The sequence below is a fragment of the Euprymna scolopes genome, chromosome 30 (assembly GCF_053919585.1).
Source record: "Euprymna scolopes isolate OS-2025 chromosome 30, ASM5391958v1, whole genome shotgun sequence".
NCBI lineage: Eukaryota > Metazoa > Mollusca > Cephalopoda > Sepiida > Sepiolidae > Euprymna > Euprymna scolopes.
Window position 1 is genome coordinate 24,313,373 of NC_136511.1, and position 25,088 is coordinate 24,338,460.

The following is a 25,088-nucleotide window of genomic DNA, read 5'->3' on the forward strand; positions in this document are numbered from 1 at the left end:
CTACATCTGCTCTGGAGCTAGCTGTCTGCATTAGCGTAGTTTGCTTTGATGGATAACATTGCACTTCTTGCAGCGTTTCTCTGGTTGATGAGTTGCTTGATTTCTTCGCAGTTCTCATCGAACCAGTGCTCATGGCGCTTTCCGACCAGCCTGAGGCACTCTTTGGATGTTTCATAAACAGTTTACATCTTCGGTTGATTCAGCAAGGCTCTCATTGAGAGAATTCACCAGCTCTTCTCTTACATTTTACCGTTTCAAGCCGTTGACATCCAGCTTCTTAGGGGGGTATCTTTATTTTGCGTCTCAGTTGGAATCTGACTTGTGCCCGGATCATAATATGGTTAGTGTTGCAGTTTGCTCCCCTCATTGCTCTCGTGTACAGGATACCTGGGAGGTCACGTTGACGAGTGATGACGAAGTCAATGAGGTGCCAATGTTTACTTCTAGGGTGCATCCAGGAGTTCCTGTGAACAGGCTTGTGTTTAAAGAATGTGTTGGTGATGCAAAGCTGATGCTCAGTCAAAGTGAAAGCAGGAGCTCACCATTTGAGTTGATTTTCCGCATCCATACTTCGCTAGTGCTCTAGGCCAGGTGATATAATCCTGTCCTACCCTGGTGTTAAATTCTTCCATGAGTATGATCTTATCCGGTTTTATTTTGAGCGACGGATTGTAATTGGATCAGTTATTATGATTAAAAGAATAAACAATTAAATTGCGAAAGAAATGATTGACGTGTGAATCGCAAAAAGAATGTGAAAATAGAAAATATATGTAAACATTATTTTGGGGTTTTGAATAAACAAATAACTAAGTGGATTAGATTGGTATGAGACACGTAATTAGGTGACGTAAGAGAACACGTGATGTAGTAAGTTTAATATCGATTCTATCTAATTCTGGGTTCTAGCTTTATCGTGAAAATTGTATGTGAACGGGTATTTATATATCTATTTATAATCTTCTCTTAATGTCTTATATATATATATATATACATATATACACACACATATATATATATATATATATATATATATATATATATATATATATATATATATATATATTGAAGTGTATCTGGAATGGAATACACCATTCTATAATGTTTACTTACCTTTGGTTTCTTTAATTCACAGTCACATTCACACTTAGCCTTGACAGTGATCACCAACTGCGTTTTCTTCATATTGTTTGCACGAACATAAATTCTGGAATTGTTAACGAAAATATTAGATCATACAAATTAAAAATATTTCATCTCATATTGTGTAAAATAACACATACCTGTTTGTTAACCCTTTGAAGAGATTAAAACTTGCTCATATGATTTCAAATGATCTGAAATAACAACGACGGGAGATTTGATTCCAAACGCCCATTATATATATATATATATATATATATATATATATATATATATATATATATATAAGCGAAAATGTATGTATGTATGTATGTATGTATGCATGTTTGTGTGTCTGCTAAAAACTTTCGACAGACACAACAAAAATTCACAAACTTGGTCTCATATGAAAGCCCCACCTTCTGGACGACAAATATAAAAAAATTGGCCCAAATTGACCATCAGAAGTTCGTAAACTGATCGATTTTCTGCAGGGGGGGGGGCAAAAAGTGACATTTTAATGTTAAACATTACATATTTTTAAATCGATTTATAACTGCCCCAAAAAATACGGCCGCAAACTCTTCTACATAAAGTATACACGCGGCCGTTTATTTTGGGTCAACTTGTATTTAAAACCCGCTGAGTCATGCCACGTGATCTTGACGTCAGCAACCTTTAATGGCCGTCTGAATTTACAATTTAAAAATGTTGTTATCGGTAAAAAAAAAATTAATTAAAGCCAAACTATGAACTTCTATGCTATGGCAACGTTACAAAAGCTATTACCACATTCAAAATAGGTAGGTACGATAGTTAAACGAAAAATAAAGTAAAAAAAAGTGAAGTAAAAAAATACGCCTACAAAAAATATTAACGATCGAAGTTTTTTTTTTTTTAAATAAAAAAAAGGCAGACGCCATTATCCAGTCTTTAGAGTAAGGCAGACGAAGTGAGAGAGAGAGAGAGAGTGAGAGAGAGAGAGAGTGAAAGTGAGAGAGAGAGTGAGAGAGATGTCTAGACAGATTCGTCAGGGGGGAGGGTCAACAACGCATGCGTCAGATGACGTCATGACGTCGTAACCTGATTTACTTTAAATAGTTGATAAACCGAGCAAACTTCATATACGCCGCTCTAGCGCAGGTAGTTAAGGCCTTGGTTCGAATCGTGGTGTGAGATGTTTTTTGTTGTTTTTTTTTTCGACGTTTTAAATTCAAATATTGAACCCTATATTATTTAAGCCATTTTTCACGTAACCTTCGTTCGTTTGCCTTACGTTTTTTTTGTGTTTTACGTTGTTTACTTTTCTTACTTCCCTTATAACCATGCTTACATCGTCATCGTCGTCGTCGTAACGCTCGACGACTTTCAAACATCTTTCACTTCTGGCTGGCCGATTTTATATTCAAACTTCGCCTCAGGGGTTCAGCTTCGATCCTAACCCCCCCCGGCTTCTTTTTTATTTAACACCACACACCCCTACAAACACCCGGGCAACGCCGGGTACCCCACGCTAGTCTATATGTATAGAAGCGAAAATGTGTGTATCTGTGTTTGTATGTATGTTTGTATGTCCGCTAAAAACTTTCGACAGATATTTAAAACTTCAAAAACTCGGTATCATATTAAAGCCCCATCCTTTGCCCGAAAAATATCGAAAAATCGGCCAGAAACGTTCATTTTGTCACCCCGAAATCGACAATTTTCGACAGGGGGGTCAACAAAAACCGTCCCCTCGTGACGACGACCGGTTCTACGCATGCGTCAGATGACGTCATGACCTGATTTACTTTAAATAGTATGAACTGTACGTCGCGTTAGCTCAGTTGGTTAGCGCGTTGGTTCATTATCTAAACGTTTTGGGTTCGAATCGTGGTGTGAGATGTCTTTTTTTCGATATTTTAAATTTAAATATTGAACCAGTATTATTTAAGCCATTTTTCACGTAACGTTTGTTTTTCTGGGTTTTTTTTTACTTCGCTTATCCACCCCCGACCACACACCCAAAAACACCCGAGTAGCCACTGATTTTTTAAATTTTAATATCGAAACAGGCTTATTTAAGACATTGTTTTTGTTTCACCGTTCGTTTTTCTGTTTTCTTTTTTGTTTTTTCGATTTTTACATTTAACATCGTTCATTTGCCTTACGTTAGTTTTTTTTGTGTTTATTTTTCGATGTTTTAATTACGCCCCCCCCGCTTAAGTTTTAACGTTCGTTTTTATGTTTTCTTTTTTTACTTCGCTTATAACAAACAAACCTGGTCATTGACCTCATTTGCTGTATAGCTATTGCTTACGTCGTCGGCGTCGTCGGCGTCGTCGTCGGCGTCGTCGTAACGCTCTCAAGGCACCTGTCAATTTGGTTCTTACTTAAATAAATTCAAGCATCTTTCAGTAACTCATTCTGGTTGGCCGAACGGTTCATGTTTTTTTCACATTTTATTTTCAAACTTTACCTCAGAGCTTCGGTTTCGATCCTACCCCTCCGGTTTCTTTTTTATTTAAGAGCACACACACCTCCAAACACCCCAGCAACGCCTGGTACCCTCGCTAATCTTTATGTATATAAGCGAAAATGTGTGTATGTATGCGTATTGTTTGTATGTATATATGTGTGTTTGTATGTCTTGAAAAAACTTTTGATTCGGGTCACGGGTTTTCGCCAGATCAGTATCATTTTAAAGTTCCAACCTTCCCATGCGCAAATGACGGCGGAACCTGATTTAGTTTAAAGATTTAAAAAAAAACGTCTAATTTTGTAGACGTCGTCTTAGCTCAGTTCCTTTTTTGGGTTCGACTCGTGGTGTGAGATGCCTTTTTGTTTCGATTTTTTACATTTTAATATTGAAACAGGGTTATTTAAGCCATTTTTCACGCGTTTTTTGTTTATTTTTCATATTTTTTAAAGAAGTTTTTCTGTTTTTTTTTCTGTTCTTCCGATTTTTAGATTTAACATCATTCTTTTGTGTTTTTTTTAATATTTACTTTGCTTATTCTTATGTTTTGATTAACGCCCCCCGCCCGAGAACACACACCTCGAAACACCCGGGCAACGCCGGGTACCCCCCGCTTTTTTTCGATTTTTTAAATTTTAATATTGTAACAGGGTTATTTAAGCTATTTTCACGGTTTTTTTGTTTTTATTTTTCAGATTTTTTAAAGAAGTTTTAACGTTCGTGTTTCTGTTTTCTTTTCCATCATATTCGCTTTTTCTTTTTTTGTTTTTCCGATTTTTACATTTAACATCGTTCGTTTGCCTTACGTTAGTTTTTTTGGTATTTTTTTCGATTTTTTAAAGTTTTTACATTTTAATATTTAAAAATATTTACTTCGCTTATTCTTATGTTTTGTTTAATAGACACACACCTCTAAACACCCGAGCAACACCGGATACCCCCCGCTCGTATTATCTAAAATACCATTATATTATTCTTTTTATATTTATATCACATACATATCAAACGTTTATGAATATCAAATAATCTATATACACAGTAAATTTTACATTATATAGGAAATCCAAAGAAGTCTTTTTGGAAATAGGGGTATAATTATGAATACCAAATAATCCTTATACAATGTGAAATTTACTTTACGTATGTAAACTAAAGAAGGGAGATATAATATGTGAGAAATATTTACCAGTGATATGTATCTGATATAAATATATAAAAAGAAAAATATAAAGAAATTTAAAATAATATAATGGAAATTTAGAATCAAGTTTCCTCTTGCTGTTATTTCAGATCATTTGAAATCATATCAGTACTTGTTAGTCTCCCCTCCATGAAGGCCAGAGATTTTTAGGGATATATATATATATATATATATATATATATATATATATATATATATATATATATATATATATAGTAAGTTATAAAATATATATGGTGATTAAGCTACACTGAAAATTCCGCGTTTCATCCACTCTAGGACACTTCAGGCTTATTAGTCCTAGAGTGGATGAAACGCGGAATATTCAGCGTAGCTTAATCGCCATATATATTTTATAACTTTCTAACTAGCTATACCTACGTATTGAGCACTTTTGGAGTAAATACTTAAAGTTTACGCATGAATTTATACTTTCGTATATTAATTTTATGTGAGTAAATGAATTATATATATATATATATATATATATATATATATATATATATATATATATATATATATATATACGTGTGTGCGTGTGTCAGAATTAAAACTTTGAAAACTTAAGTCACTGCATAGACGTATATGAGCTTCCTCTCGGAAGTAACTATCCGATTAGCGCAGGAAATCAATCGATTTAATCACATATATGTTCTGTTATTATATTTAACACACAAAATTAAAGGATTGCTATAAAGAAAGAGTGAAATATAATTAAAAAACATAGGAGGTTCTTTCAAGCCGTCTCCAGACAATTTTGTGCAGGCATCTAAAATCATCGTAGACTCTTTAAAATTCAATATATTATGGCTATACATCTTATGAGATGACTGACCAATTTTTATGATTTCATCTTTAAACAAACAGCTACAGCAGGAACTGGAATACACCCTACTAGAGCCTAATTGTCACACGTGGTGAATTTCAAAAATGCAATCTGGGCGTGAGGGCGGTGTAGAAACTGTTTTAAACTCGAACACATGGCATACAAACATGAAATGCTTCAGACCGCTTTAGGACCAGCTTGCATGAATCAAGCATCAGTTTCTGAGTGGCATCAGAGATTCAAGGAAAGCAGGGAATCTGTGAAGCATAATAAGAGTTATAAGAGGAGTAACAAGATCAGAACACCAGAGTTGATTAGCCAAATAATAGATTTCATGGATAAGGGCCGTCGTGTGTTAAAGTGCACTGTTTGGTTTCAATGTGGGGACTGTACACAAAATTATTCGCGAGGAACTGAAGATGCAGATGATTTGCGCAAAGTTAGTAACAATAGTACTTAAATAAAATCAGAAAGACAAACGTTGCCATGACAGGATGGAGATTGTTGAACTGATAAATTAAGATCCAGCATTTTGCTGATGCTTTCGTGACCTACGATAAAAGCTGGCTCTACTGCTCTGACTCAGAGACGAAGAGCGACATTTCCCAGTGGAAGCATACTAGCTGCTCTAGACCCGAGAACGCCAGAGAAAGCAAATCTACCCAGAAACGTATGCACTCCTCAACTCGTATCAGTTCAATCAGGGCAATGCACTTGTCCACAACTCTATCCTTGTCACAGACTATATATAGACTTATATAGATTTTATCTATATAAGAGCCAGATACGTCCAAGGATGGAATAATGTTGCCACATATGGGCAGGAGCTGCTAGAAAAGACTTGTCCTGCCTCGATAGGGTTGAAAATAGACTTCGTGGCCTGGTGGGCGATGTCCTTTTCTCTTCGCTGCAACCTCTATCTCACAGAAGAGATGTTGCGAGTTTGTCTCTGCTTTATCGTTATTTTCATGGAAAGTGTTCGACTGAGCTTCAATCTATGGTCCCCCTTCGCCACACTTTTACAAGAAACACCTGAAAATATTATCAATAATTATTCCCACTCTTTATCTGTGCCTAAACCTAAACGTAGATTCCATGATCAAAGCTTTCTTACAACTGCACGCCTGTGGAATTGTCTTCCGTTTTCCTGCTTTCCAGCTGTCTATAATATGGTTGTCTTCAACTCCAATGTGAACAAGTTTCTGATGAGCCGTTCCACTTAAGTTAACAAATTTACCGAACTTCCATTAATATTGATTACTATATTGTCCTTTTGACTACTGTACACTCTTTAACCCTTATCCTTGAGTGGCCGATCGGCCTTGATAAGTGGCGACGTCTATGTAAAAAAAGACTATTAGACAGTTCTTCTCACCTCTTAATGTCCAGAAATTGCTCCCTGTCTCTTTTTATAATTCCATAAGCTCCATCATTCCATAAGCTCAATGAAAACCTTACAGGCTATCGTATCATACAATTCTGGGTAACGTCAGCTATGAAATCAAAGTTGACTTCGTGACTAGGTTCGAATCCCCGACTGGTAGTAATTATCATTCAATCACTGATGAGAACGTGAGTTCCAAACACATGTGTCAGTATGTTTTAGAGGTTTAAGTAGTTTTAACTATTTATTTAAAATGTCATTTGTTTTTATTTAACTTCGATGAGCGAACTTACAACATAATCCGTTGCCACCTTTTAGCTACCATTATCCGCCAAAATATTATATACAATATATATATATATATATATATATATATATATATATATATATATATATATATATATATATATATATAAATGAGAAGTTTCGGGCTTTTTCATGTGGTAAACTACGCTTAAATATGATATTTTAATTTGTCCAGATTTCCTATATGATTTTCTAGAGTCGTGATTTCAAAAGTAAAAAAAAATACTATTTGAGTGGCATATAAATCTATACTTTCGTATATTAATTTTATGTGAGTAATTAAGTAGTTATATATATATATATATATATATATATATATATATATATATATATATATATATATATATATATATATATATATATAAATGGGAGGTGTCGGGCTTTGTCATGTGGTAAAATACGCTTAAATATGATATTTTAATTTGTCCATATATTTTTCTAGAGTCGTGATTTCAAAAGTAAAAAAAAAATACTATTTGAGTGTCATCAGTTAAAATCGAAAGCAAAATTGTAGCATTCAACCACTGCTCCAACATGACACGTATATAAACTAATTAACAATTACAAATTAAAAATAAACTAAAAAGAATGTACAAAATATATAACGATTTTTTCTCTAATTTTGGCCCCCTTAAAAACTATTTTAACCGGCTAGAGACACCTGAAAGGACAGTTCGTAGAAAACCCAATCATTTGAGACCCCTAGCGCCGCTCTGTGCCTTTTAATTTCGGTGGAGATAGAATTTGAAACTCTAGAGACATACAACTACATAGCTTTTTAGGCCGCTCGGGGTTTAAGTCTCCCCTCTATGAAGGCCAGTTGAACGTTAAAATCTGATAGTTAAGTAATGCAGATTTCGTAATATATAGAGACAATTTTCTATTGGTTATTATATTGTACCTCAAATATAATATGATTTCAATAGTTAAATAATAGATGATGGTGCTATCAGCTAGAATCGATACAAAAACATAGGGCTCTCCAGCATTATCCGCTGCCATCTAAGTTAAGTTAATACGCATATAAAATGCTTCAAAATGTTTGTTTCTATAAAAATTATGTTGTTATATATTTACGTGTGCGTAGGAGTAACACACTTATTGCATAACGCTTGCTAGGTTCACCATGTTTTTTTTTCAATTTTGACTCGTAAGCAACTATATTTACCGACTGAAAAACCACTCAAATTTGTTCCACATGTTTAAATTCCCTTATATATCAAGTTTCATATCTGAAGACAAGAGGTTGATAATATAGTTTGATAGTGACAGTTCCGCACACAGACGGACAGATATATAGACATTTATATATAAGTTGTCTTTGTAAAATATGTTTTTTTTTCAATTATGTATCACTTTTGTGCATAGCAATACTTTTTTGTTTTCAATATATCTTCTCTTCTTCTCTTTCTCTTCTCTTCTCTATCTCTTCTCTTCTCTATTCTTCTATCTTCTTTCTTTCTTTCTTCTATTCTATCTTCTTCTATCTATCTTCTATCTTTCTTCTATCTATCTTCTATCTATCTATCTTCTTCTATATATAAATAAAATGAACTCATTTTTTCCCGTCGGATTTTGACATTAATAGGATTAAAAATCAAGATATTTCATGCAAATATAATATGCACAAACGGCAGAACAATATCTGAGGTGTGTTATAGGCTTATTATTTCTCAAATTCCTCGATAATCTTAGATTTCTATACTTTTTCTGCTAAGAAGTCACGGCCAAAATCGGTTAAGATCAATGGAAGTGGTAAAATATTTTCTCTCTAATAAATTCCTCCTCCCCCTACCACCACTTAACACCGTTTGGGGATCGTTCACAAGGAACAGTTGAGAAGAGAACACCGGTTTGGCTTCGTAGTTCTTTCATGTGAAGTTATATAAAATCACTAAACTAAGCTGCAGTGCTCTGTGGCGTAGTGGTTAGCGTGCTAGACAATTCACATTATATTTTCACGTTCGCGCCGACATACCGTAGTCGTTTTTTTTTTTTTTTTTTTACTAAACAACTGGAATGGACTTTTCTTGGTGGCCGAACTGTTAACGTTGCAGATGTTTTTTTGTTTTTTTTCACACTTTATTTTCCTACTTTTACTCATGACTCCGGGTTTGATCCTTCCTACTTACCTACCATAACATTTTTTAAAACTCCCCCCCGTCCCGGAAACAAACACTCGGGCAACGCCGGGTACCCCCGCTAGTATTAAATATAATAGCAAAGCATATATAAAAGAATAACAATTTAGTTATATTCCAGAATCCAAATATTTATTTTTCATGCAAAACAGCTCCTCCAGCAGATTAAAATGTCGGTATATTTTTTTCAGATCCATTTTTTTATGAAGAAACAAACGATTATTATTTTTTTAAATATCGTCTATTTTTGTGCATATACTCTTCAGAAAAATGAGAAATTCTTTGCTGAGATTGCAAAAATGTATTACAATATAATGTTGCCAGAAGGAAAAAGTGCATAAAAACTCAATATTGTGGATTTCTTCCGGCAGCCATTTTTGTTCATATATATATATATATATATATATGTATATATATATATATATATATATATATATATATATATATAGTATGTATATATATAATTATTAATATTAGTATTGTTATCAGTATTATTATTGTTATATATATATATATATATATATATATATATATATATATATATATATATATATATATATATATACGTAAAAAACAGTTTTTAAATGTCTTACAGGGAAGAATCAGAAATTGAAGCTAGGTCAAGCATCGTCTCCTCTGAGCAGAAAAGGACTAACGAAAAAAAAGAATATAAGCCATGATTCCGCACTATATTGTGAAATCGGTGTTGTATTGTTCTTAATTAGAATAAGTAATTAAGTTAATGATGAGTACTTACGTTTTTTTCTTCGGGAAGCACGATTTAGTGAGAATTGTAAATGAAAACGTCGCCTAAGAAAGAAAAACAAGAAAATATCAAATATATGATATGAATAATTTACAAAAATTAACGGGTACAGCTTTTCAACCAGAAAAATAAAACTGCATTTTTTATTGTTTATTTAACAGCTGAATCATGCTGAAGCGCTTATCCAATCAGAGTGCGGGAAAACAACAGACGACAAGTTAAATCATAAATTAGCACTCGTAAATAAATTCTTACAACAAAAAAGGATGACAAACAAAACAAATAGTCAAACATAGCTGATACAGCTTATATATATATATATATATATATATATATATATATATATAGATATATATATAGATATATATGCATATATATGCATATATATGCATATATATATATATGCATAATAGGTAATTATCCTTTTTACGCTTGCTATTATTTAACAATAGAATATTCAGAATCATACGACATTGCGATGTTGGGATTCATTTATGAGCAAGTACGATTCCAATTGAAACATAAAACTAACTGAAACGTACAAACTTTCTGAAGTTTACATGCGAAATGTAGAGTGGTCAAGTTGTTAACAACACTCACTGAAGACCTTATGTTCGGAGTTCGAATCCCGTTCGTTCTTCCAAATCAGTTACAGAAAGGATGTGTTCCCTTCCTAAGATACCCGATGCCTTTCTTTGATAAGAAAAAATATCGGGGAGACCAATGGTAATAATACTAAAATGATAAATAGATAGATAATAGCTAATTAAGACTTTCAACCCTGCGTTTATCTAACAGTTACATCGTTTTGACGATATCTTCCAAAATGAGAACAACAGTTCGCATAGTCAAAATGATATTTAAATAGGTAATTTCATACTTACGGTTTGTCCATTATGTACACCATGACAAGAGGAGGTTTCAATAGGAGAGGGGTGACTGTGAAAACAAAAACAATGCATATATATATATATATATATATATATACATATATATATGTATATATACATACACATATATATACGTACGTATACAAATATATGTATACATATATATATATATATGTATCTATACCTGTACATATGTATATATATACATGTATGTATATACAGATATTATATATACATATATATGTACATATATATATATATATATATATATATATATATAAACATATCTATGCATGTATATGCAAATATTATATATATAAATATTCATGTAATTAGGTTTTCAAAGAGTATATTTTAACAAAAACTTATCGAGATTGAAAAAGCTCAATACTGTTAAATATGTTAAGTAAAAGATAAATAAGAAATGAAAGTTACGTATAATTTTATTATAACAACTAGCGGGGGTACCCGGCGTTGCCCGAGTGTTTGTTTCCGGGACGGGGGGGGGAGTTTTAAAAAATGTTATGGTATATAAGTAGGAAGGATCAAACCCGGAGTCATGAGTAAAAGTAGGAAAATAAAGTGTGAAAAAAAAACAAAAAAAAAAAACATCTGCAACGTTAACAGTTCGGCCACCAAGAAAAGTCCATTCCAGTTGTTTAGGAAAAAAAACAAAAACGACTACGGTAGGTCGGCACGAACGTGAAAATATAATGTGAATTGTCCAGCACGCTAACCACTACGCCACAGAGCACTGCAGTTTAGTTTAGTGATTTTAAATAACTTCACATGAAAGAACTACGAAGCCAAATCGGTGTTCTCTTCTCAACTGTTCCTTGTGAACGATCCCTAAACGGTGTTAAGTGGTAGCAGGGGGAGGAGGAATTTATTAGACAGAAAATATTTTACCACTTCCATTGATCTTAACCGATTTTGGCCGTGACTTCTCAGCAGAAAAAGTATAGACATCTAAGATTATCGAGGAATTTGAGAAATAATAAGCCTATAACACACCTCAGATATTGTTCTGCCGTTTGTGCATATTATATTTGCATGAAATATCTTGATTTTTAATCCTATTAAGGTCAAAATCAAATGGGAAAAAATGAGTTCATTTTATTTATATAGAGAAGAGAAGATAAGAACATGGAAAAGAAAGAAAGAAGAAAAAGAAGCCATTTTAGGCCATGGAATTTCGAAGTTAAATACTTTTTTATCAGACAAGGAACAGGATTATAATTATTAAAACAAATAATGCCACATCATATCTCTGACGTCGACTTGAAAGTTAACATCAAAGTGTGCCTGGATGTGCTGAAGAGTGGGGTGATCCCCTAGTGCAATCAGCTGGCCGCGGGAAGATCCTAGGTGTGGCAGCAGGACTCACCGCCGACCTACAAGTCCAAAGAACTCCAGGCTTGTCTTCAGAAAGAGTGCTACGACTTTGTGCCCTTCCTTCTGTCAATATTTTGTTTAATTTTCGATTTTTGAGTTATCCTCAAATATTCTCCTGTTGTTTTTTTTTGTCACACTTGACGCTCTGTTTATTTTGAACCAAGATATGCTTTAAAATTAGTTTAAACTAAAAAAATCTATAGGTAGATGAGTAATAAATATGTTTCTTATTTGTTTACTTATTTCCTATTTTCAGTTGGGTTTGACCTTTACTCCTGATGACCTTTCTGAACTTATTTCTTATTTTCAGTTTGGGTTTGACCTTTACTCCTGATGACCTTTCTGAACTTATTTCTTATTTTCAGTTGGGTTTGACCTTTACTCCTGATGACCTTTCTGAACTTATTTCGTATTTTCAGTTTGGGTTTGACCTTTACTCCTGATCTGAAATGGAACACGTACATCAAGTCTGTTGCCAAGGTCGCTGGAAAGATGGTGGGATCCTTCTACCGCTCCAGAAGATATCTCACTACTGATGCAATTCTCTATCTATATAAAAGCCAAGTACGGCCAAGGATGGAATACTGTTGCCATATCTGGGCAGGAGCTGCCAAAAACAGCCTATCATGCCTTGACAGAGTACAAAATAGACTTCGTGGCTTAGTGGGGGATGCCCTTTTCTCTACCCTGCAACCCCTCTCCCACAGAAGAGACGTTGCAAGCCTATCCTTGTTTTATCGTTATTTTCATGGCAGGTGCTCGTCTGAACTCCAATCCCTGGTCCCCCCTCGCCAATCTTTCACGAAAAACACCCGTCTAGCTGAATCCACTGTGAAAAAATTCCCCCACTCTATATCTGTGCCTAAATCAAAACGCGGATTTCATGAACAAAGCTTCTTTCTTAGAACTGCACGCCTGTGGAACTCTGTTCCGTCTGCCTGCTTCACTCCGGACTACAACTTGGATGTCTTCAAGTCTAATATTAACAAATTCCTAATGAACCGCCCCCTTAAGTAAACACTTCATCAAATCGCCTCACTAACGTAATGTACTTGCAATAACCCTTATCCCTGAGTGGCTTCCGGGCCTTAATAATTGGTGATCTCTGTGTAAAAAAAAAAAAAAAAAAAAAAAAGTTAATTACAGTGACACATATCTGATTATCATTCTTTTTTGTTAGGAGGACAGGGTGTCTTTTAATGTAGATGTAATTTATGTTTTATTCGACAAACTAAGAAATATCTATTTATTTATTAATTTTTGCGGAATGTTATCTACATCTTCATAGTTATCGTTTCAGGACGTTTCAACCATCTATTCCTCTGGCCTTCGTCAGCTGGTTAATCGTGACATGATAGGAAGGCTGAGTCTCTTAACTGTATATTCAGTAATTACTACCTTCCATAGTTGTTGTCGCCTGACTAATTTTTGGCCAACTCGTCTTCTGGCCGGCTTTGTGTAAGATTGAAACCGCTGTCCTCAGACAATGTTCACCTGAAACTATCAAAATTCAACGCCTCTATCCATTGCGCCACAGGCCTCGAAAGGGATCATTGTTGGATTTTTTGATCTCGGAAATCCAAGTTTTTTTTTTCGTTTTTATCTGGTCTTTCATAGATGGGTACGTACCGAATGGTATATTATTTTTTTAAATAATTAAATATAACACGGTATATCTATTATATAAAGGGCAAAACGGGCGAGCGCATTTGTGTGTCATCAAAAGGCTTTTTGCGTCAATTAGATTCCGGGAGAAGTTTTCTTATACTTCCTAGATCGTAATATCTCGCATTCACAAACGGACCTCGTCTCTATCTTTTTTATCGAGTTAAACAAACTTTTCACCATTCCCACCGTTCCGTCGTCTCTAGTGTTTTTTTGTTTTGTTTTTTTCGTATAAATAAAGTGAAACTATTGGAACGAAACCACCTGGCCTCCGAGCCGAGTAGTATATTTTCTGTAATTGGTCCTTGGTCAATGAAGTGGAAACCCTTCATACTGAGATAATTACTATTTACTTAGATACTGCCAGAGTACCCCGCTTTGGGGAGAGCTGGTTTTCCCCACATTAAAAACGACCGTCACAAGAGATTTGAAAGCAACTGCTTTTCTGGATGTCATCTGTTTGATTGACTACGTTTAATTTGAACGATTTAGACTTCCGATCGCGTAATGGAGTAACGGTAAGACGTCAGATTTTCTTTCATTTTCTTTTCCGCCTTCGCGTCACGGGTTCGAGCCTACTACCACTTTTTTTTTTTTTTTTGCTCAACACGCACTTCCAAACACTCGGGCACCAAGGCTAGTTATATAATAAGACAGATATATTGTTTATAAGGAGAATTACAAGAGTTCCATTGACAGAAGGAAAAACAGATAAAAAAGTGATACACAAAGCAAAGTACAATAGATCACTTCTAAATACCATCCACGCCAGACGGTCGAAATTATTGGGGCATATAATGCGGGGAGACAGGATAGAAAAATGTTTGATGCTAAAAGAAATCGTCGGCAAGAAAAGTATTGGAAGACAGAGAACAAAGTGAACAGACGGCTTTAACAAGATCACAAGCTGCACAACAATAGAACTCATCAGAAGGTCCGAGTACAGAATGAACTCGGGAGCTATGATCTTCGATGTCTGTGAAAACAGGCTTGACACATGAATAAAAAGAATACTTTTAAACTAATGAATATAAATTGATGGTTTCAATGCACAACATGTTGGGAAAAGGGCTTTTGCCTTTCCGAAGAGGTCAGCAATAGAGACAATTATTTTTTTTCATGTTTATAGGAACATTTTACATGCATAACTCTTAACATACAACTCCTTGTTTGTCTTTGCTTAAGGGACCTTCAAGCAAACTTTTTGTTTTATTATCACATATATAGCATTCAACCTTGTTTGGTTTATCTGCTCGAACTCCGCAATCTATTTACTTAATTCATGAGAGTAGATTGTTCTCGTTTCATCAGCCCTGATCGACAACATGCGTTAATTTATTATCACGTTTTTGTTTTTTTAGTTAATATCACGTGCATTTAGGATTGAACATAAAAAACAACAAAAAAACGGCACGTAAAACTGATAGTTAAGCCGCTCGTCGATCTAGAGCAGCTAGTCTCAACCTTTCCTCCATCATTGATCCCTCGGATTTGTGTATCCCTCCATTTACCCCCTTACAAAAGTTCATAGCCATCATAAATATAGATATAATTCATTTTTTATTCGACAAACTAAGAAATATTTATTTATTTATTAATTTTTGCGGACTATTCCAAGGGCTAACAGTTATAGGAAATAAGCAGTTAAGGTGGAAAGACTTACATCATTAAATATCTACAGTGAAGAGGTGGGGTTTTGCTTACTTAAGAGTCGATCAGGAGTATTTCCCTTATTGGAAGAGGGTAGACTGTCAGTTTTTTGGACCACATTTTATTAATGTACTTGTAAAACAGTTAAAAAAAGATGTGGTACAGAAGCTTTACGTAAGTAGAGCTAAATATGTTTTTAATATTTCAACCTCGGGGATTGTTACTTAAATAAATGCAAGCGACAGGCTTTGTGGCAATTTAACAGGGGCTTTAATTTATTAGATAGTGCGTGGCCTATTAGAACAGAGTCTATCTGAATAACCCTAAGAGGGAGAGGTTAGTTGTTGGATCACCAACCCAGATGTGATGAAAATAATTCATGCATTGCCGAGCATTATTTTTGTAGAGATATTGTGCGATAGTATTTCTAGCATGGTATAGGGAAGTAACCATCTTTGCAGCATCCTTGCAATGCCTTCTATATATTTGTTGCAGACCATGTTACTTGTGAGTGTTCAGGTGATAAGTTTTAATGATGCCAATCATTGGTTGGATAACGTTTACCCGATCATAGCTGACGGAAAGAAAACAATCTACCCTCGTTAATTTTTTTAAAAAGAGTTCATTTCGAAATTCGATATAAATTAAGAAATCCCAAATTCGAAAAAATCAACCGGGAGAAAGTTTGAGATTACATCGGCCGAAACGTTGTAAAACTAATACAAAACCTTACTTGTTATTGCAATCGGACTTCATCGTGACTTTCAATGGTGCAGGTGCTTTAACGGACATGACAACATGCTGAAAATAAAATAAAATAGTGAAATGAAAATAAATAATGTCTTCGATTTCAATTTAAAAGAAACATTTTAAACGTTTAGAAAATACAGAAAATAAGGAAAACTTAAGATATTCTCGTAGTATTTAGATTTTTCAGACTACTGTTTCATCTTTTCTGGTCTTTAACCAACGTTTCGGTCGATGTAAGCTTTGGCCTTCTTCAGATATACAGGAAAAGCGGGAAATTTGAAGGTCAGCTTAGATCATGAATGAAATGCGTGTTTGCTATTTTTTCATTAGTTCTTTTGTCGAATGCGTGTTGATTTCATTACATCTTGCTTATTTATTTCTTCGATTTAGATTTTGATACCTACATCATGGACAGGAGCTTGTTATTAACAGAGACACAGAACTGTCGACGTGACATACACTCTCTTATAAGATGACTTGAAAACGTGCTTGGCAAGAGCTTGGAATTCTATCCCACAAGTTAGCCTTCAAAACACAACTCGAGCTTGCTTTTCTATGTCTAGACGCCTCAGTTAAGTGCACGGACGACATTTTGAGTATCCATGAGTATAATATAACATTTCTCTTTGAAAGCTTTTTAAAAATTATACTTTGTAAAAAAAAATCGTTGTTTGACAAATTTCCAGCTTTTCTAGCGACTAACCTGTATTTTGTCAAACTCGGGTATCTTTTTCAACCAGTTCGGAGGTTACATGAACTAAAGGTTGTGAAAATGACATTGAAGATGAGAAAAATATTCCGAAAATGTAAATTATACAAATAATCAAACGTCATCTAAAAAAAAAAAAAAAGAAACTCCTCTTCGTTTATTTGCTCGAAATCCACAAAAATCAGGTTTCATTTTCTTTAAATATAGGCGGGTCATTATCGATAATCTGCAACTGTGCTTTAATTTAGTATATTTTCCTAGGCCGCTTGCAAAAAGACCAGGGAATTTAGTTTGAGTTCCTATTTTAGCTTTTCCGTATTAGTAGATCCTATTTACAATGCCTCCCCGCAGGACAGAGTTAGACATCAGGGTCGTTTTTTTAAAGGAAAAAAAAATAAAAAATTGTCTCAGTCGTGAAGGATCTCTCCTCCACTGAAAGAGAACAAGAAATCGAAGTGTAGCATCTGAAGAACAGATACTACACTTTGGTATTTATTTGCTCCCCCACCGAGCAAATTAGGCACAAGGCCTATTTTTAATGTGAGGAGTGAAGGAGAAATGAGGGAGTAGGGGAGCTGGATAGTGACAATTGGTATGAAGGATTGCCCCTACATTGACCAAGGCCTTATACGTGGGGTTTCCCCCACATATGGTCTTTGCTTGCAGTATCTGCCAGAACAGATACTACACTTTGATCTTGTCCCGAAGGGAATCTCAAATGTTGAATCATTTAATCGAATCGATTGTCTCTTTTGTTCAACACATATTCTTTTAGTTACTTTTTAATTCTCGTCATATTTAAACTGAGAACCATTTCACGTAGTATTTTTATAATTTCATCTATTACGGAGCGTGTTGTCTTTTCCGTTCTCAGTAAAAATGCTTTTTCGTCTATAAAACGTCACGTATGCAAGCTTATTATCAAGATGTTGGAACTCGAGTCAAGCTAAAAACTCACTTTCCTATTAAAGATGTTAACAGTTACATATTTTCGTAAATCTAAGTGTTCATTATCGCTTGTGTGTGTCCTATTTTATTTCTAAGTTTCCCCGATTTACTGGTATACAATACAAAAATATACCGTCATGTAATTGCTAAATAGGAAATGAAATAAATTCGGGTCACGGGTCAAAGTGCGGTTATAAATTGCTCTATAGACATCATTTAGGTTGCAATTAAGAGAATCTGTTACCAAAGAATACCAAATCTGATTTGTTGTTTTTGTTGTTTGTTCAAAGGAAGACTGGAATTTGCAAAAGTCCACAAACTGAAAAAAATCGTCTGAAGCTGACTATAAATCTTCTACCTAAGAATAGGGATCGCTTTATGGTTGTGTTACGACTTGACGATAATCATATAGCTCGAAATAGTACTAAAGTAAATGTTACACATCGTTATCATTGAGGAGCACCATTTACGTTTGGTGTATAACATAAAAGGATTCCGTGTGCGTATGATTGTCTCTAATATCAATGGTTGTATGTTTGATTATCATAAAGGGAATCGTGTGTGATATGTATTTTCAGAACCTACCTCTGCTTCTTCGATGTTGTACCATCTGGAAATTTCTCATCCTGGAGGGAGACTTGATACCTGTTTGACGAAGATTTATTACTCCAAGACGATGAATGGGTTTTATAGTTTTTATTTCACTTTCCCCAGAGGTCCTGCAGAAGGTGGTAGTGAAATCGGCCTGGGTGGGTTCTTCTTCTACACACGTCAGCGTTCGTCTTCCCCCTCCCCAGTTAAGAGGGGGAGACAACGGAAAGCCGTGTGTCTTCTTCAAAGCCCAAATCAAATCTCACAGATCTAGCCAACCTGACCACGTCACTCATACGTAATCTGGTCAGCTGACCTTCGGTTCTGATAAACGTGTCTACACTCCACGTTTACTCCTCTCTCTCTCTCTCTCTCTCTCAATCCATTGTGTAACATAAACGCCTTCCCTGTTTGCGGATATTTTTCATATGCAATACTTGCCGTGGGGATTATATACCACGATCTGCCGGTCACTGAGGTGTGACCGACAGACGTGTTATAGTAAATGTCTTAAAGCGGTCTCATGAAGATATGAAGATGGGCCAGTCATTAGGGTCTGTGTAGCAAGAAGAAAATCATACCTGAGATGTTGGATCTGGGTGTGGCTCCTTTCCTTTCTCAAGATGATCTCTTCACCCTGGTGGCATTCTGGTGGGAATCTTCATCTCTTTGTCCTCAGGGCCGCCTTTCGACTTCAGACATTTATGAAGGCATTCATGGCAGACACAAGAAAAATGACACGCGACACAATTGTAATATGCATAAGGTATAACTAACTATTTTATTTTACATTAGAGATACAATATATATTACAAAAAAAAAAAAATTTACAATTAATTTTTACAATTAAAACTGGATGATAGGCTTTTCGAAGCTAACTAACCTACCCTAACTAGTGTTGATGGAGGGGTTCCCCCTCCCATGTACGGAGAGACAGACTATGCGTCCTCACATCATGGTGGTCGTGCAGGAAAGAGACAGAAAGATAGCAAGGGAATTATGGGAAGGGATTTCTTTGTATCTCTACGCTCATGGACAAATTACCACCCGTCCATGCTGCAGAGTGTGTTAGAAACAGTGGCACAAAGAAATAGTGCCACATCCCTCCCTATGCAATCCGAAATTTATGAGTATTCATAAATTTCAGAAATCCCTAATTTTCCGTGAATGGCGCGTCAACCGGCCGTCAGCAATCAATGTCTCCATGCTCTACGTTCCATCAGGAACTCAGTGAAGCAAGTTATTTTTTTTCCACCAGGCTCCTGGTAGACTGGTATACTGCTTCAAATACCAGAGAGGGTAATCATCCTCGCCCTCCATCGAGGCAATGACCTCATGATTTCAGTTACTGGATTTACACTTTCTTAAGCAACCAGTATAATATTTTTTAACAAAGCCGGATTTTACGTGAGTTCATCACGCCGACCTATACGTATTTGACTAAGCCGGATTCTACGTGAGTTTATCACGCCGACCTATACGTATTTCACTAAGCCGGATTCTACGTGAGTTTATCACGCCGACCTATACGGGTTTGACTAAGCCGGATTGTACGTGAGTTTATCACGCCGACCTATACGTATTTGACTAAGCCGGATTCTACGTGAGTTTATCACGCCGACCTATACGTTTTTTAATTTAGTCTGCATAACAGTATTTCCTAACTGGATTTACGCTCCCTTCAGCAACCAGTATAATGTATTTTAACCAAGTCGGAGTTACGTGACCTCATCACGCCGACCTATATGTATTCCAAGTTATTACTTTAGTTACTGGACTTACGCTCTCTTCAGCAACCAGCATAATGTATTTTAAATAAGTCGGGGTTACGTGACCTCATCACGCCGACCTATATTGATTTAGTAAAACCTCGGTCTTCAGAGGTTCTAATCCAATTTAATTCTGTTAGAGCAAGGAGTCTGCCGCCGAGCGACCAATAAAAACTATCCAACACGGAATATTTATTAATTATATAAAGAATTAATTAAGAAGGGCACTCAGCCTTCATGAGTTAGAATACTCAATTAGGGGAAAAAATTTCAAAAAATAAACAATTCAGAAACCTCGTATACATTAAATCAATGAAATAGGGTGTTAACATATTTTTTTTCTTAAAAAAGAAAACATTTTTAAAAAAAATAATTTCAGAGCACCTCAGTCACAATTAGAATTTGTTTACACAATGCAAACGCATTTCAGTTATTACATTCATAATTAACTTTTTTCCCAAATTTCAGGGTACATTTAAAAAGTATGTGTATTTTTTCAAAACTTGATTTACAAAAGATCATTAAAATTGCATTCCAAAATTTAAAAATTATTTCAAGTATTTTGGTTCATCGTTAACATCAATTTATGTTAGTTAACTTCTTTGCAAAGTAATTCATTTATTACTTTAAAAACAATCTTCTCAAAAGGTCATAAACTTCGAATAGACCCATTTTTCGTATTACAATTCAAAAATTATTCCAAACATTTGGTTCATCATTAATATTAATCTTCCTAAAAGATCATAGAAATTCATTTTGAATCAATTTGCCCTTCACAATGAGATTCAGAGACATCCCAAAACGTTTTCATTTCGTAATAATTATTTTTATTTAATTGATTCATAAAAATCATTTCTTCTTTTAGACCATTATCAAGGTCATTTCGAATTCAGAAACTTTTCACGTTAATTAACGTTTTTTTTTCAAAGTAATTATTTTATTATTTAAAGGCAACTCTTTTCCTAAACTCGCTCACTAGGATTATTTCGAATTAATAAACTCCCGCCACACCTGGGAGTTACATTAGTTAACGACCAGTTCTGTATAGTAAACAGCTCGAAAAAATTAAAGTTTCAATTAAAGAAAGATCTTCTAGACTGAGGAAATCTTTTTTTTCTTAATAATTCATTCAATTTTATGTATATACTCCTCAGTCAATATTTCAGGGACCCCTATCATACGGTCCAATTTCAAATAAACCTTCAATTAAAGAATTCGCTCGAATAATTCTTCCTTAAAATAATCTAGAATTCAGGAAAATTTCTTTCGTTAGTCAAATAATATTTCCTTAGAAATTATAAAAAATTCAGAGAATATTCGAAATGTAATAGCATAATTTTTCTTAAAAAAAACTATGAAAATTTCAGAGAACTCTTAAAAAATTAACGTAATCATGTAACAGTTGGCTTTTGCAACCACTCAAAGATTTCAAAAAAGTACTTTAAGTGCTGTTTGAATAATTGTCACTGTTTTTATTTTTAATAAAAACCAATTGAAGACATCATTTAATGTAATTTAACGAAGCATAAATAATTTTGTTCTTTAAACTTGGTAGAAAAATTTAAAAAACTCCAAGTTAATTCGTTATTATATGCCCTCCTGCAATCAGCCATGGAGATTTAGCTATACAATCATTAAAACACAAGAGTAGAGAAAGAGAATGAGGGGGGAAAGAAGGGGATAGAGACAGAGCGGTGCCATTACACACCCCACCACCTTCATGATATCATTACGTAATAACTAAAAAAATCTTCGACAATTTTAAAAGTCACTCTGTCGTCCTTACAGACCCTTACAGGTAAGGGAATGAGAGAGAGAGAGAGAGAGAGAGAAGAAGAAGAGAGAGAGAGAGAGAGGCAGCTAGCTTTGTTCTCCCACCCATTCCTTAACACCCTCGCAAACATCATGACGAGGTCATCTTCGCTTATCTTTCCCATGTGCGGCCATTGTTTTAAAAAATGAGTGATAGGTAGACATTAAACATTTCTACGAGTTTTAAAAAAAATAAGAAAATAGAAAAACAATCTTATTTTGAACAATTTTGTAAAATACATTCTCACACAAAACTTTCATATTATATAACCCCAATTTTTTTTTCTTCTTTTCTTTTTAAACAGACAAAACATCAATAAAAGAAACATTATCAATTAAAAAAAATGTCCCCTTATGTTTCAGCGTTAATTGTTACCTAACCTGAAAAATGAACACATCAACTGTTCATGGAATAAAATGTAATGTAAAAGTTCTATTTTTTCAAATCTGAATCTAACACTTGCAAAGTCAAAATAATTTTTTAAAAAGTCCTATATTTTTATAAACCTGAAATAAAGATCAGATAAAAAATGTTAGGTATTTTCTTTCCTTTTTTTTCGAGCTTCGTGTTTGAAGGATTTTTTTTCTTTTTCTTTCATGTAATAACAAGATGCATAGATATACACACATATAGATATATATCTTGAGAGGGACAGAAAGAGAGAAAGTGTGAGAGAGAAAAAGATATTGCATATTCTAGAGACAATTTCTTTTTGTCTCTGTTTTTTTTTGTGTAGGACACATTTCTTAACTTTTTTTTTCCGAAGGGTTACTGTCAATACTCTTTTTTTAAAATCGATCTTTTGTAAACTGTTTTTTTTTTGTAGGTGCAAGACAATTTTTTTGGTCAGGTTCTGAATTTTCTTTTTGAGTGCGTTTTTTTTTTTGTGCGCGTGTGTACTGGTCTGCCATTTTTTACAAATTTTGCGAGAAATAATAGTTTTTTTCCGTTTTTAAAGACCGGGGACCATTTTTTTTTATTCGATTCGTCTAGTGGTCATTATTTTTGGTTGTGCCGTGGGTTTAAGGGTCGAAATTATTTCCATGCTGGGAAACAATATATCCTGGTCATAGTGCATCATTTATACCACTATCTGCCGGTCACTGAGGTGTGACCGACAGACGTGTTATAGTAAATGTCTTAAAGCGGTCTCATGAAGATATGAAGATGGGCCAGTCATTAGGGTCTGTGTAGCAAGAAGAAAATCATACCTAAGATGTTGGATCTGGGTGTGGCTCCTTTCCTTTCTCAAGATGATCTCTTCACCCTGGTGGCATTCTGGTGGGAATCTTCATCTCTTTGTCCACGGGGCCGCCTTTCGACTTCAGACATTTATGAAGGCATTCATGGCAGACACAAGAAAAATGACACGCGACACAATTGTAATATACATAAGGTATAACTAACTATTTTATTTTACATTAGAGATACAATATATATTACAAGAAAAAACAATTTACAATTAATTTTTACAATTAAAACTGGATGATAGGCTTTTCGAAGCTAACTAACCTACCCTAACTAGTGTTGAGGGAGGGGGTGCCCCCTCCCATGTACGGAGAGACAGACTATGCGTCCTCACATCATGGTGGTCGTGCAGGAAAGAGACAGAAAGATAGCAAGGGAATTATGGGAAGGGATTTCTTTGTACCTCTACGCTCATGGACAAATTACCACCCGTCCATGCTGCATAGTGTGTTAGAAACAGTGGCACAAAGAAATAGTGCCACAGTGGGGATTATATCAGAGTTTACAATGTTTTGTGCAGTCCTAGGAGGACATATTCCAGAAATGATCTCTTAGTAAAATGAGAATTATTTTATTAACGGTCGCCAACGAAGTCAAATACAGTACAATCACGTTAACACACCGGCTCTCGTTAGATTATTGAAGTAAAGAAACGCTAGTCTGCTTAATATCATATAGGTGCCCATTTAGAAATACCAGGCTCCCAAAAAGAACAGTTAAAACTAACCTCGTCAGATGGGGATATGCAAGCGACTTAGGACCGCTTGTAAATTTAAGTTTTCAAATGAAATTTCCTCTGCCTATATTGAGTGCCGCTTTGGGAGGGGGGAGACGTTAAATAGATCCTACTGGGGAATGTCAAAGACTCAGATCATGGTGAATATTCCACATTTTGGTCTACTTCCCTTTTTATGAACATATTTTTGTTTTGTTTTTGTTTTTTACATTCGGGGGAGGGGACGGCTTATCAAGGTCCACAGGTCAATCTAGGCTGAGGATTCATGAGTGTCAGGTAGACAGTGAGACAACACCGTGATGATCAGTAATGGTGGAATATGAATATGGCTTACATAAGAGCAAGGTTCAACAAGTACTTATTTACATTAGACTTGAGAACAACAATTTTATAGTCAGCTGAGAAGCAGCCGTGCGGTATTGTGTTCTATAGATTGTCAGTTCGATGAAAACAAGCTCTGCTCATGGACTTTTCGTTTAGCTTAAGACACAGATAGAAAGTGAAAAAAATTGCTGATGGGTGTGGAAGCTAAAGGGATATTTTTTACGAATGTTTTATGGGGAGGGACCATAGATTAAAGCGCAGTCGAGCACCTACTATAAAAATAACGATAGAGGAGAGATAGCTTAGCAACATCTTTTCTGCGGGGAAAAAGGAAGTAGGGGAGCGAAAAGGTCCTCGCTCACTAGATTTCGAAGACGGTTTTGTACTCTATCTAGG

At 34.8% G+C, this 25,088-nt stretch overlaps 1 protein-coding gene across 1 annotated transcript in view; it reads right to left on the minus strand.

Moving 5' to 3' along the window:
- LOC145254717 (uncharacterized) overlaps window positions 1-25,088 on the minus strand; it is a 281,182-nt gene that overhangs the window by 190,977 nt on the left and 65,117 nt on the right. Inside the window, exons 7-10 of the mRNA XM_080113438.1 lie at window positions 16,538-16,605; window positions 11,089-11,143; window positions 10,196-10,248; window positions 1,114-1,207 (exon numbers count right to left, since the gene is read on the minus strand). Of these exons, the coding sequence (XP_079969564.1) occupies window positions 1,114-1,207; window positions 10,196-10,248; window positions 11,089-11,143; window positions 16,538-16,605 (270 nt within the window). The remainder of the gene's footprint in view (window positions 1-1,113; window positions 1,208-10,195; window positions 10,249-11,088; window positions 11,144-16,537; window positions 16,606-25,088) is intronic.